The sequence below is a fragment of the Sturnira hondurensis genome, unplaced genomic scaffold, assembly GCF_014824575.4.
Source record: "Sturnira hondurensis isolate 20B ecotype Veracruz unplaced genomic scaffold, ASM1482457v3 Scaffold0002840, whole genome shotgun sequence".
In the NCBI taxonomy this organism is placed as follows: domain Eukaryota; kingdom Metazoa; phylum Chordata; class Mammalia; order Chiroptera; family Phyllostomidae; genus Sturnira; species Sturnira hondurensis.
Genome location: NW_028075471.1, coordinates 29,276,910 through 29,289,350, shown reverse-complemented (window position 1 = coordinate 29,289,350; position 12,441 = coordinate 29,276,910). Strand labels below are relative to the sequence as shown.

Below are 12,441 nucleotides of genomic sequence, written 5' to 3'. Positions count from 1 at the left end.
TTACGAGATTTACTTGTGATTACGTGTTGCAGTGTATTTAATGTGTGGCCCCAAACAACTCTTCTTCCAGTGTGGCCCAGAGACGCCAAAAGGTTGGACAGCCCTGTGTGGAGGGAGAAGTGTTTTCTTACTTATTACTCTTTGAGCTAATGTTAATTTGGTATCATTCAGACCTAAACACACACATACACACATTATATACGTCTACATTTTTTCTTTGCACTTTGTCAGGCTCTACCTCACACCTCTCACCCAGACCTTCCCTCTAACCTCCAGGCCCACTTTTCAACAGCTCCTGCCATCCCCACATCCCCTCCAGGACCTCTTCCAGACCGCTCGTATTCCATTTGTCCAAACCTGAAGTCCTGATCTCTGCTCCCCACTCCTCCTGCTCCCACCCACAACCAGACCTACCAACCTGGGCCGTGCCCCCGCCCCAATGATCCTAAGTAAATAACAGCCCCCAGGGACTCAAGCTACAACCTGGGAGTTACCCTAGATTCCACTGTCTTCCTCATCCCCCACATCCAAGTCTTACTGAGTCTACCCCCTGGAAAGCTCTCAAACCCATCCCTGCAGACTGACCACGGCTCCCCATTGCTATGGCTCCTGGACTAAAAGGTGAGGCAAGATCTGTCCCTCCCTGGCTGTGTCTTGCACCTCTTGTCTTCACACTGTCAAGGCCACAGCCACTTGACCCTCTTTTGTTTTCTCAGAGGTGCCGTGTTTCTTTGGCTCCATGCACATGCCGTTTTCCCACGCTTCAAATATCTTTGAACACGCTTCTTCAACTCTTCAGTCACGTGATATCTATGTATTCTTGTTCATATTTAGCTTAAATTTCACTGCTTCAGAGAAGCCTTCCCTGATTCATAGGCCAGGTTTGGGCCCCTTTTGTATGTCTGCACAGCACTCATTGCAGGGAATAATTATTTGCGGAATTATATGTTTAATATCTGTCACTACCCGTGAGCTGAATGCTCTCACGGTCCCTGTCCTATTTCCCATGGTATACTGGTGCCTAGCACAGTGCTTGGCAAGTAGTAAGTGCTGGAGAAATGTCTGCAGAGTGAATGAGTGATGAATGCATTTATGGAAACATATAAATAAAACTCATTACCTATCATCATAAGTTAGGTCTTTTTGATTGAATTATTCTCTTAAGCCTTTTCATAATTTCACAGCCAAGGAACATCTAGAGGTTTTTTTTTCACTCATGAAACTCAGTTATTTTGATGAATAAGCGATATCAAAAGATCTCTAAATAAAGAGTACAGGCCAATACACCTGGAGACCACCAACACTTCACATGGATTAGGTATACTTCCTTCAGAAAGAGTGTTTCATTCATTGTAGAATTCATTTTTCATTACTAATGGGCAATGGTGACGGTCATTCTTAAGGCTGTTAGAGACCATTTTACATGCCTCATAATTTTATCATTATCTTTCTTAGTCGTCTCTCAAAAAGCCATGAGGTAGGGAGGTCATGCCAGCGCCTCCCTCCACGTGGGGAAACTGGAACCAGGGAAAGTAGTTTTCTATGAGCCAGAGAAAATTAAAGATAGAAAACTGAGCCAGAAATGCAGAAAGCTCTCTGCCCAGAGTTGCTTCCCAGCCAACAGAGGCTGGAAAGCTTGGTCAAAATAATAAACACTCAGCTGCTAACACTGAGTTATAATTAGCTAAGTTAGCATAACCAAATTATGATAAGCAATTAATGATGTATTAATAGATTGGATTCAAGTAAGGAAAATTTCATTCTACATGTAGGGACCTACTTACCCTTTTGTGATGTTCACCTCTAACTCCCCTTTAATATACATTAAGAAAATATTTCAGGGAGACTTAATTGACCTTTATTAGGAAGAGTAGATTCATAAGCAATCCCTCAAACAAAACTGTCTGCCTTCTACAAACCCTCAGACATAGTGTCAATGTCATTTACTGAGCAATTAATCATTACCCAGCCTTTTATTGGTATTTTTAATTTTTCACATGTATATAAAATTATCTTGTCCCCCTACCTAGACTCAAAGTTTCCTGAAAGTAGGGATTTTTTTTTTCTGGTATTTCATATCTCTTCTGAAACTCCTAATATCTAACATATAATAGGAGCCCAATAAAAATATGCTGAGCCATCTGATGTTTCCAGTTAAACAGGAAGGTGGAAGGACCCGTTAATACACTAGTATATGTAACCTGTGGGAAACAAACCATAATTTTTTTAATTATTCTCTTGGAATTGCTTTATTAGTGAGATTCAGGTCGAGCCCCTCTCCCCTAGGTCATCTGTTCACAGCTGCTTGGACATGCCGGGGGCCACGTCAATGTGTCTAAACCCAGGGTTTCTGTCTGCTTTTCCCGAGCCTGCTCTTCCCTCCATGGTCCCTAGCAAGGCAAGTGGCACCAGACACACTAAGACTTCCAAACCAAAGCCAACTTGGGGGACAACTTCTCCTCGCTCTCTGCTCCAACACTCCTTTTGTTGATGCTTGTGTCAGATGTGCCCATTGAACTCTCCTCGTCAGGGGTGCGGCCCCAGTTGCGGCCATTTCTCCAATGGTCTCCAGGCTTCCAGTGTCACCTCCCACCTCTGCGCCCCACACTTCTCCCAGGATAGCCACCCTCATTCTGTCACTCTCCAACTGAACGTCTTTTGACAATCCCTTATAAATTGAGAAATAAAATGCAAACTCCTTGAAATCTCATGTATTTAAAAAAAAAAGATCTCGGAAGGATGTGAATGGGGAGTGCCACAAACACAACATGTCTTTGTGTAATGGAGTAAAATGTGTTCAGATACTTTGGCTCCTTAAACTGTAGGAATACAAAACAAAGAATAAGTGTTTTAAACATTCCGTGTATCACTTGCTGGCCCGTGCCTTCCTTTCCAACACTCTCTCTCACTCCTCCTGGATACGCCAAGGCGCCCCAGGCCTCTGAGCCTTTGCACACACTGTTCCCTCGATTTGGGAACTCCTATTTGCCCCTCAGTGCTGTACTAGATGAGCTGCAAGAGGGTACCACACCTTCTGAGGAAAGTCCCTACAGTTCTTGGGGAATGACTTCTAAGGGAAGTGACCCTGTTACCTGAACAGCTAACAGACCAGGGACCAGTCTGGGAGCCAACTCCTTCTGAGGTGACCCAGGAGATTTCTGTCCAGCAGCTCCATGCTGAATGACAGCAAACAGACCCAACCACACCCTGTCCTTTGGGGGTCTTGGGCCCACCCCTATGGCAGGGAGCAGGGGGTGGAGTTGGGGGGCAGGTCTGTTAACATAATAAAAAAGTAGGAAAGCTTGCCAGTCAGACAAAAAACATGGCCCCTATTTGTTACCCTAGTAACTAAGACCGCCCTCTACATCCATTATACCACTTCAGAGACTGGGGGGAAGTGCCGCATAAACATAACTGTGTTACACTGACTCCCCCAGAGCTGCTCAGAAAGAATACACGATGGCTCAACCACAATTGTGACAGTAAATGCCAAGGAATGAGTGAAACCTGTTCTCTGCTTGCAATTTTATTTTTCAGCACAGAAATACCTTTTTGTTGTCCTAGAGCAGACAGGCAAAAGAAAAACTCTTGGTCAGGACCCAAGGTATAAGTCATGACTGAAACCTATGCAGCCGTGAGGCTCCCCCACGTCAGGAAAAGAAGAAAGTACAGCCATCTTCCGGTCCAGATGGAAGCATAGGTAAACACGCCGCGCCTCCATGCATACAACTATAGCAAAAAATACTGCTACACTACAAAACAAACGTCACCCAGAATAGTCAGAAGATTGAGCCGTGTGCAAGTCTGACAACCAAGGATTTAAAGCATGCACACTATTCCAGACAGAGAGGAGGGACAGAAACACGGAGAGGCCTGGAGACAGAAATGGGCGGTCCCACATCCACGTGCAGTGGATGGGAATCAGGAGAGACACCTCAGGAGCGAAAGGTCCCAGCCCCAGTCCAGACCACCCAGCCCAGGTCCCAGTGCCAGAAAGATAAGTCTCCATAACTTCTGACTGTAAAAACCAGTAGGGGCTGGGGTGGCAGAAGAAACTGCGTCCCCTTGAAGGACCCACGGTGGACTTAGGACTCACACAGACCCACCCCTATGGGATTCAACACCAGGGCAACAGCTGGAAGGGTACCAGGGGCATAGAGGGAGAAGGTGAAGCATGAGTAGGAAGGCTGCTTCCTCCCAGGCAGAACTCACTCCAGAGGGAAGGCAGAGGCACTGTATCCCTCCCCACCACACGGCAACAGCGGAGTCACAGGTTGCCCCACCCTGGCAGTTACCTAAGGCTCCACCCCATACAACTTAATAGGTGCACTAGGTCAGGGAGTCAAAGCAGCTCTACCAGATGCATAGAAACAAACACAAGGAGGCCGCCATCATGAGGAGACAAAGAAATACGGCCCAGATGAAAGAACAGAACAAAACTCCAGAAAAAGACCTAAATAAAATGAAAATAAGCAACCTATCAGATGCACAGTTCAAAACACTGGTTATCAGGATGCTCCAGGAACTCACTGGGTACTTCAACAGCATAAAAAAGACCCAGGCAGAAATAAAGGGTGCATTAAGAGAAATAAAGAAAAATCTATGGGGGACCAACAGTAGGGAGGATAAAGCCAAGAATCACATCAACAATTTGGAACACAAAGAAGGAAAAGGTATTCAATCAGAAAAGCAGAAAGAAAAAAACCTTAAAAAGACAAGAATAGAGTAAGGAACCTCTGGAACATCTTTACACATACCAATATCCTAATAACAGGGGTTCCAGAAGAAGAGGAAGAGCAAGTAATTTTACTACTTTTTCACTTGAAAAAAAGATGGAAGAAAATGTCCCTAATTTGATGCAGGAAATAGACTTCCAGGAAGTCCACAAAGCTCAGAGCATCTCAAACAAGACAGACTCACAGAGGACCACACCAAGACACATCATAATTAAAATGCCACACATGAACAAGTATAAAAGACATATGGACAATAACTAAGGGTGGGGGGTGGAAAGGGGGAGGGAGGTGGGGAGCATGGGGTGGGGGGGCGGGCAGGGTTGGGAATATAAGACAGAAACCTGTACTTGAACAAGAATTAAATAAAAATTATATTTTTAAAAAAAATAAAAATAAATAAATAAATAAATAAAATTAAAATGCCAAAGGTTAAAGGTAAAGAGAGAATCTTAAAAGCAACAAGAGAAAATAAGTTACTTACATATAGGGGAGTTCCCATAAGACTCACAGCTGATTTCTGAAAAGAAACTTTGCAGGCCCGGAAGGGACTGGCAAGAAGTATTCAAAGTGATGAAAAGCAAGGGCCTACATTACTCTATCCAGTAAAGCTACCATTTAGAATGAAGGGCAGAGAAAGTACTTCCCAGACAAGATAAAACTAAAGGAGTTCATCATTATCAAGTCGTTATTACATGAAATGCTAAACAGAATTATATAAGAAGAAGAAGATCAAAATGACGAACACTCAATTGGCAATAAATTCACAATTATCAATAATTGAATCCAAACAACAAACTAAGCAAACAAGCAGAACGGAGATCATTTGGAAGGTTATCATTTGGGAGGGGGAAGGGGGAAAATGGAGGGAAGATGCAGGGATAAGAAGCACAGATTAGTAGGTACAGAACAGACAGCGGGTTGTTAAGAACAGTGTAGGTAGCCCTGGCTGGTGTAGCTCAGTGGTTTGAGCTCGGCCTGCGAACAATACGATCGTGGTTTGATTCCCAGTCAGGGCACATGCCTGGGTTGCAGGCCAGTTCCCAGCAGGGGACTCATGAGAGGCAACCATACATTGATACTTCTCTCCTTCTCTCCTTCCCTTCCCCTCTAAAGATAAATAAATAAAATCTTTAAAAAAAAAAAGAACAGTGTAGGTAGTAGAGTAGCCAAGGACCTTATTTATATGCATGACCCATGGACATGAATAAGGGGGGAGATTGCTGGAGGGAATGGGGATACAGGGTGGAGGGGGGCAAAGAAAAAAACAGGACAACTATAATAGCACAAACAATAAAATAAAAAAAGAAAGTACAGCCGTTATCATATTTTTCCCTGAGTGGAAGATTCCTGAACAAGACAGCCACTGGGAAGGGCTCTTAAAACTCCTGCCCACGCCTACCACTGAGCTTTACAGAAAAATGACAAAAAAAACACTCCTCCCAGGAATGTCAGAGAACAGCATCCCGCTGAGAGATATAATTAAGAAAGCTCAGGTGTGTGTGTGGGGGGGGTGGGTTGCTGATTAGCGACCTGTGAACTTGAGTATGAGAGGGGGTCAGGGATGCAGAGGTGGCTGAGGGTCACCTGGAATCGCAGCCACCTCTGAGCTTGGTGTGCAGGGAAATGACCATCGCCATCAGAGTAAACACCTGAGCTTGCAGGGTTTTGTGATCTCCGTTGGGGCGGACAGTATATTTAAAATTCCCATGTCCAAGATCCAACACACTATTAGGAAGCTGATGATGCTACAAGGCTAGGTGAAAAGTTTTCCTAACCCTTCCCTAGAGAAACACGTGAAACAGCCCCAGGGTTCCAAATATTTATTGGTAATTTACGGCATATCAGGTAGTACCACAGGCACTGGGGATGCGCCAGTGACCAAAGCTGACCAAAAACCAAACCAAACTTCCGTCCTCAGGGAGTCTGTATTCTAGGCAGAAGAAAAAGACAAGAAATGTAATAAATAAAAATTATATATATTTCTCTATATATTATATAGATAATATATAATATACTAATTATACCATATTAATTAATATGGTATAATTAATATATTATTATATCAATATAATTAACTATATACCATAATATTGTATATAAAATAATTGCATATAATATATAATCAATATATAGTTGTATGTGTGATTAATATATTATAATATATTGATTGTAGTGTGTTAATTAATATAACATAAATATATGTGTTTAATATATGTTATATATTATATGTACTGTATATTATATATATTTTATGATATATAAAATATATGTATTGTATGTGTATATGTATATATATATATATATATATATATATATAGTATTCAGATGGTGAGAAGGAAACAGAGAGCAACAAAGGAGGTGTGGAAGGGGGATGGGGCTGTAACACACGGGGTCCATCTGCACTCTCCCTCACTACCTTCCTGGCAGACGGACACCCAGCAACCTTCTTGCTGCTGGTAAAGAGCACTCTGGGGAGGTAAGGGGCACAAAGACAGGACCTGGGCACACACAAGAGTGGGACTCAGCCCTGGGTCATGGCTTTGCCACACCTTGCCCACTTGTACCTCCCTTTAGATCTCTGCCCAACCTGGGTAATGATGTCAATAAAACCTGCCTCCCCTCTAGCTCATGGAACATTGTGTTGTTAAGTCACGTGGCCTATAAACTGACCCAAATATGTATTTATCTTCATTTTGAATATTAAGAAGTCCAGCGCTGGCTTTAGCTCAGCAGGTACTTGGATTCAAGAAGTTTACACTTAGGGCTTTATGATTCTGCCATCAGCAATTGGTTGAGCACCTACTACACACCATACCCTGTTCCAGGCACTGGAGGTGCAACAGTGAGGAAGACACACAAGCATCTGTCCTCAAGGAACTGACATGATAATGGAGGAGACAAAAAAGTCAACAACATATTACAGAGGACGGCTACTGCCAAGGATACAGGTACCACTGAACAGTCCAAGCATGAGATGCTTGATCCAGTCCTGAACTTGACAGTTCTCAAAACAAGCTGAACTGAATCCCTGATGATCTGTGGTCACCTACACAGCCCTTTCTAGAAGGCAGTTATGGTAATACATTAATATGAAAATCCAATTGTGGCTACTGGGTCTTTCAAAAATGTCCACAGAGCAGCTCCTGGTCTCTTACCCAGGGTCTGGGGTAGGATGAACACACACTTCAACCCCTAAGGGGTTCCACTCCACACACTGCAGAAGTGTTATTCCGAGTTGTGCAAAGAAGCATGCGTTTGGTTTCCAGAGGCTTTAGCAATGTTATAGCACTATGATTACATTAAAAAAGACATAGTAAGAGCCATAACTGCAGTAAAATATATATATATGTCATAGTAACGACAGTCACCTGTCTTCAGATTAGAAAGAGAAGCCACAGATCTCACAGAACTGCTCTTGGGCGGGGCGTTAAAGTAAGAAGGGTGAAGAGAGGGATTCTAAGCCACACATTTGGAAAAGAATCAATCAGCCCACAGCCACACCTTTTATGTTTAAAGGCACTGGGTGCTGAGTAGGTGCGATAGACTAAAACCCGAAAATGCAGGTACGTCCCACCCCGACATCTTAGGGACAGAAACCCGACAGACACGAAACAGAGAAAGGTATAAATAAGTGAACTGTGACCACTAAATGCTTTATCGCACAAGGTGCGCCCCCAGCCTTGGAGTAGCTGCGTGGAGTCGGTTTAAACTACAAAGCAGCCAGAGCAAGCAGTTCCTGAGTGTGTGCACCCAAGTCCCTCTCGCCGGGATGACAAAGAGACCCAGCTTGACAACACTCGGATACTGTACACCTCGGACCCAGGCTTTGTGGATGCAACGAAGTTTCTGTGTGCACCGAAATATGATCAGATGTCATGTTCATTCCATGGGACATGAGCTTTCTGTAAACACGGCTCAGAACGAGGCACCAGTGCCTGAGCCTCCACCGTGAAACAGCCTGCCAGCCACAAAGACAAGATCTCCAAATAAGTTACACAGCCTCTGCTCGCAGGAGCCAGGTACTCCAAATGGGCTGCTCTTGGGCCTGGTTTGCCATTTCAATCAACAGCAGTGCAAGCCCAGTAAGACTACTGATGGAAGGGCTTGTATACACTGCACTTTAAATAGGGGCCCCCTTAAAAAAATCACAGACGGCCTTGGCTTCCCTTTAGCATATCCCAGCTGGGATAGGGCCTCCCCCAAGAGGGAGCTCGCTGAGATCAGCACCTTTCTGATGTGTTCCACTCTGAGTTTTGTGGGTGCTTTCAAAACCAATGAACTGCAGCAGAACAAACTGACTGCCAGAGTCCTGCCTGCGGTAGGAACAGAATGCTGAGAGAATAGACTCGGAGAAAAACTTTTTCCCTTAAACCGCACTGGATTTGACACCAAATACATGATGGAATGTAATTCTGGGCATTATGGAAGGTTTCTCTGGGACCTGCCTGGGCACCTGGGAAGGAAATTGGAGACAGACAAGGCTCCAGCGCAGGAAGTGAATAAAATGCAGAGATCTTTATCTGTCAGTCCAACTAGAATTCTGGCCACAGTATTGAAAGCAAACTCCCTATTTTTTAAAGGGGTCCCAGAGATCACTAGGAAGTCCAGTACTGCTGCTTGACCCCCACTTCCTCCAAAATAGTCCTTTCGTCCAGTAACCAGTTCCCTGCTAGAAAGAAACCTAAGAAAACACCAGAAGTTGAAGTAGGCTGGGAATGGGGAGAAGAGAATTCGGCAGCCAGAATGAATGTTGAATGTGAACTATTGGTAAGTTCTTGGAACACCTGCCAGGATGCTTGCAAGCAGAAAAGACTCTTCCTATAATTAAAAGTCTGGGACCTGAGTCCCCCAGCTTCTCTCCCTGAGCAAAAAGGACAAGAAACATCTCTGCGGCATTAAGCTACTACAACTGCAATATAAAGACTTGTTTCCTTCCCCCAAAGAAAGCGTGACTTGAAAACAGCAAGGCATTCTAAGTCAGAAAGACAGGTCCCTCTGTGGAAAGGAAGGTAGCAGTGACTGTAATTAACAGAGAAGCACTTGTGGAACTTCTGGGCTGGATTTAAAGGGCCATGCAGGACCGAGGTGAGCCCTCATGACCCGGGCTGTGTAGTAAAATATCGATGGGAGAGGGAAAGGGAGCAAGAGAAGTAAGCAGATTTACTTACAGCCCTCGGAGCCGAAGCCAGATTTTCTCGATCTGTTCCGGCTGCAAGTACTTCAGAGAGTTGCTCTCAAATTCTTCGATCTCCTTGGTCGGCGACTCCATAGCTGCAGGTTATCACTGAGAGTGGGGCTGAGAGAGTTTGGGCTGTCCCCTCCTGGCCTCCTGGGCTGGAGCCCCTGCTGGGTGCAGAGCCGGTACTTGCCAGTCACTTTCCCTGAGCCTCCCTCCTCAGTGCCCCCCAAATGCGACTCAAAGCGGGCTCAGAGGGCGGGCCACCCCCTGCCGGGGCGCCTCGGGGAGGCAGCTATAACCAGCCATGGCCCCGGGCTACTGTCCAGGGATGGCAATTGTACTCCTTACTCACTCACACGGCACCTCGGATCTATTTGGAGATATCTCCCAAAAGAGATAAATATAATTATATAATTATACATACACAATCATTGTGTATGCATATAATTTTTAAACAAAGCCACAGAAGTGATCAGTGTGGCACCTGAAAAGACTTGGGGGAGAAAGGGGGGACCAGGCTGAGAGGGGAGGGAGCCAGGAGGGAGAAAGTGAGGAGGTTGGAGAGGGGCGGGGAAGGCGCCTGGGGGGAAGCTGGCACCAGGGCTGCCGGGTGGTCTGACCAGAGCCCGAGCACCATGAGCACCCCAACACCCCGTACACCGGGCTCCACCTGCACTCCCAGCCTCAGGGCGCCCTTGGCTCTCCCGCTCCACGCTCTCGCTCCCCTGCCTGGCTGCTTTCGCGCCCCCTCTCTGTTTTCTTTCACTTACCAGCAGCAGCTCTGCTGACAAGCGAGAAAACTGACAACTGAGAAAAGTCGTCTGTCAGCGCACCAGGACTGGCGTCTGGTCTGGCCCCTGAGGACGCAGAGGGAGGGGTGCGCCCGGCACCGCTGTCTGCAGGGCACAGGCTTGGGGGCTGCAGCCTTGCACCCCAGGGACCCTCACGTGCCAGGGCCCCCTGCCCAGGGGAGTCCACGGCTCCTGAAGCCCGCACAGAATGAGGAACACGGCACCAGGCGCGGACAACCGAGGGAAAAGGGATCTGCGTCCTCCCTGGGGCTGTGGGGGCAAACAGGGCAGCGGTGGGGTTCGGAGTTGGAGCCCAAGCTTTCTTCACTGTTCACTGCGCTGGGGCGCACTCACGCGCTGCTGGAGAGCCGGTTCCATTTTGAAGTATGAAAGCAACTGATGAGGACTAAAGTAACCACACATCCACACATCACACTTACAAAGTTCTCTCTCTCTCTCTCCCTCTCTCTCTCTCACCGAGGAGTGTTGGGGGGCAGGCGGCAGATAAACAACAGTCGACAGGGAGGAGGGGGCATGTCTGTGGATTGTTGTCGCACACTCAAGGGACTCCTGCCTGGTGACAAGGGCAGGGGCTGATACTAGGAAGAGTTTCAGCTCCACAAAGTGGCAACTGGCTGCCACTGTCCCCCCGGGGGGTCATTCACGATTCAGTGGAATGCTCTGGCAGATTGAGGTGTGAAGCTGGGGCGGGGCGGGGGAGGGGGGGGCGTGGTTAACAGAGGGACCAGAGACCGGAAAAGGAAAGTGCTCAAGCCAGTGGGTGTCACAGCCCCTGGTAAGTGAGGTCACCACCTCTTCCCAGGGGCTCTTTCCAATGGGGGACTCGGGGCTCCTGAGATCGGGGTGCCGCTTGCTCTATCGCTGTATTTTTCCTCACTGGCAGGTAATGATGCTTGGGAAATTTCTATCTGATTTTCTGCATCTGGAAAGTAAGACAAACTGAAAGGCGAGAACTCAAGTCAAGTCCCAGTCACGGGACCTGGATGAAGGAATGAAATCCAAGCATCTGAAAAACCCTAACTGCTCACCCATGTGGTGGTTTCCACTTACTTTCCGGAAATTACAGGTGAGAGTGACACAGGACGTGTATACATGGACATGCATACAGGACATGCATACAGGACACGTCCTGCCTCCAGGAACATGCCAGGGCAAACCGCTCGCACACTCACCGGCCACACAGTCTGCAGTCACCTCATTAAAGTCAGTCCTTCAAGGTTTTCTGGGACCGCACACACTTTCATTGACTTTAGGCATTCCTTCTGGGCATTGAGCAGCCAATATATTTAATATTAAATTCATTTGTCTCAGTAAAACCAATTTCCCACCCAGTGTCACCCAGCAGGGTACAGTCACCTGGGGGTGGGGCTGAACAAGATGTTAAAAGAAGGGGCCTTTCACTGCAGTTAAGCTAATCAAAGGGGGGGGGCAATTATAATTTTCTTTAGAAAAGTTTCTGAAACACTGTGTTTCATTTTAGAAAAATTTTACAAAGGAAACATGTATCAGAAAGTCCATAAGGATATAACTTTGCTTTATTTTAGAGACATAATAGTTACAGGAGCTACAGGGCCCTTTGAAGATAGTCCAGATTGGGCATTTTTGAATTTTTTAAGCAATGGAGTATTATATTTCAAATGACATCTTCTAAGGAATTCCCGAAAGACAGAGCAGCCCTGGTTGAATGGGGGAGGGGAGTAGGGAGTTCTTAGGG

General features: G+C 46.1%; 1 protein-coding gene across 10 annotated transcripts in view; it reads right to left on the bottom strand.

Annotated features, from left to right (window-relative positions):
• PDE1C (phosphodiesterase 1C) overlaps positions 1 to 12,441 on the bottom strand; it is a 424,272-nt gene that overhangs the window by 225,574 nt on the left and 186,257 nt on the right. Inside the window, exons 1-2 of one of the 10 annotated variants that reach the window (XM_037041183.1) lie at positions 10,686 to 11,106; positions 9,905 to 10,082 (exon numbers count right to left, since the gene is read on the bottom strand). The exons of 5 other annotated variants lie outside the window; for them this stretch is intronic. In XM_037041183.1, the coding sequence (XP_036897078.1) occupies positions 9,905 to 10,005 (101 nt within the window). In that variant the 5' untranslated portion in view covers positions 10,006 to 10,082; positions 10,686 to 11,106. Of the gene's footprint in view, positions 1 to 9,904; positions 10,626 to 10,685; positions 11,107 to 12,441 lie in introns of those variants that run through there. 4 more of the 10 variants (XM_037041184.1, XM_037041185.1, XM_037041182.1 and 1 more) reach the window with 4 other exon arrangements.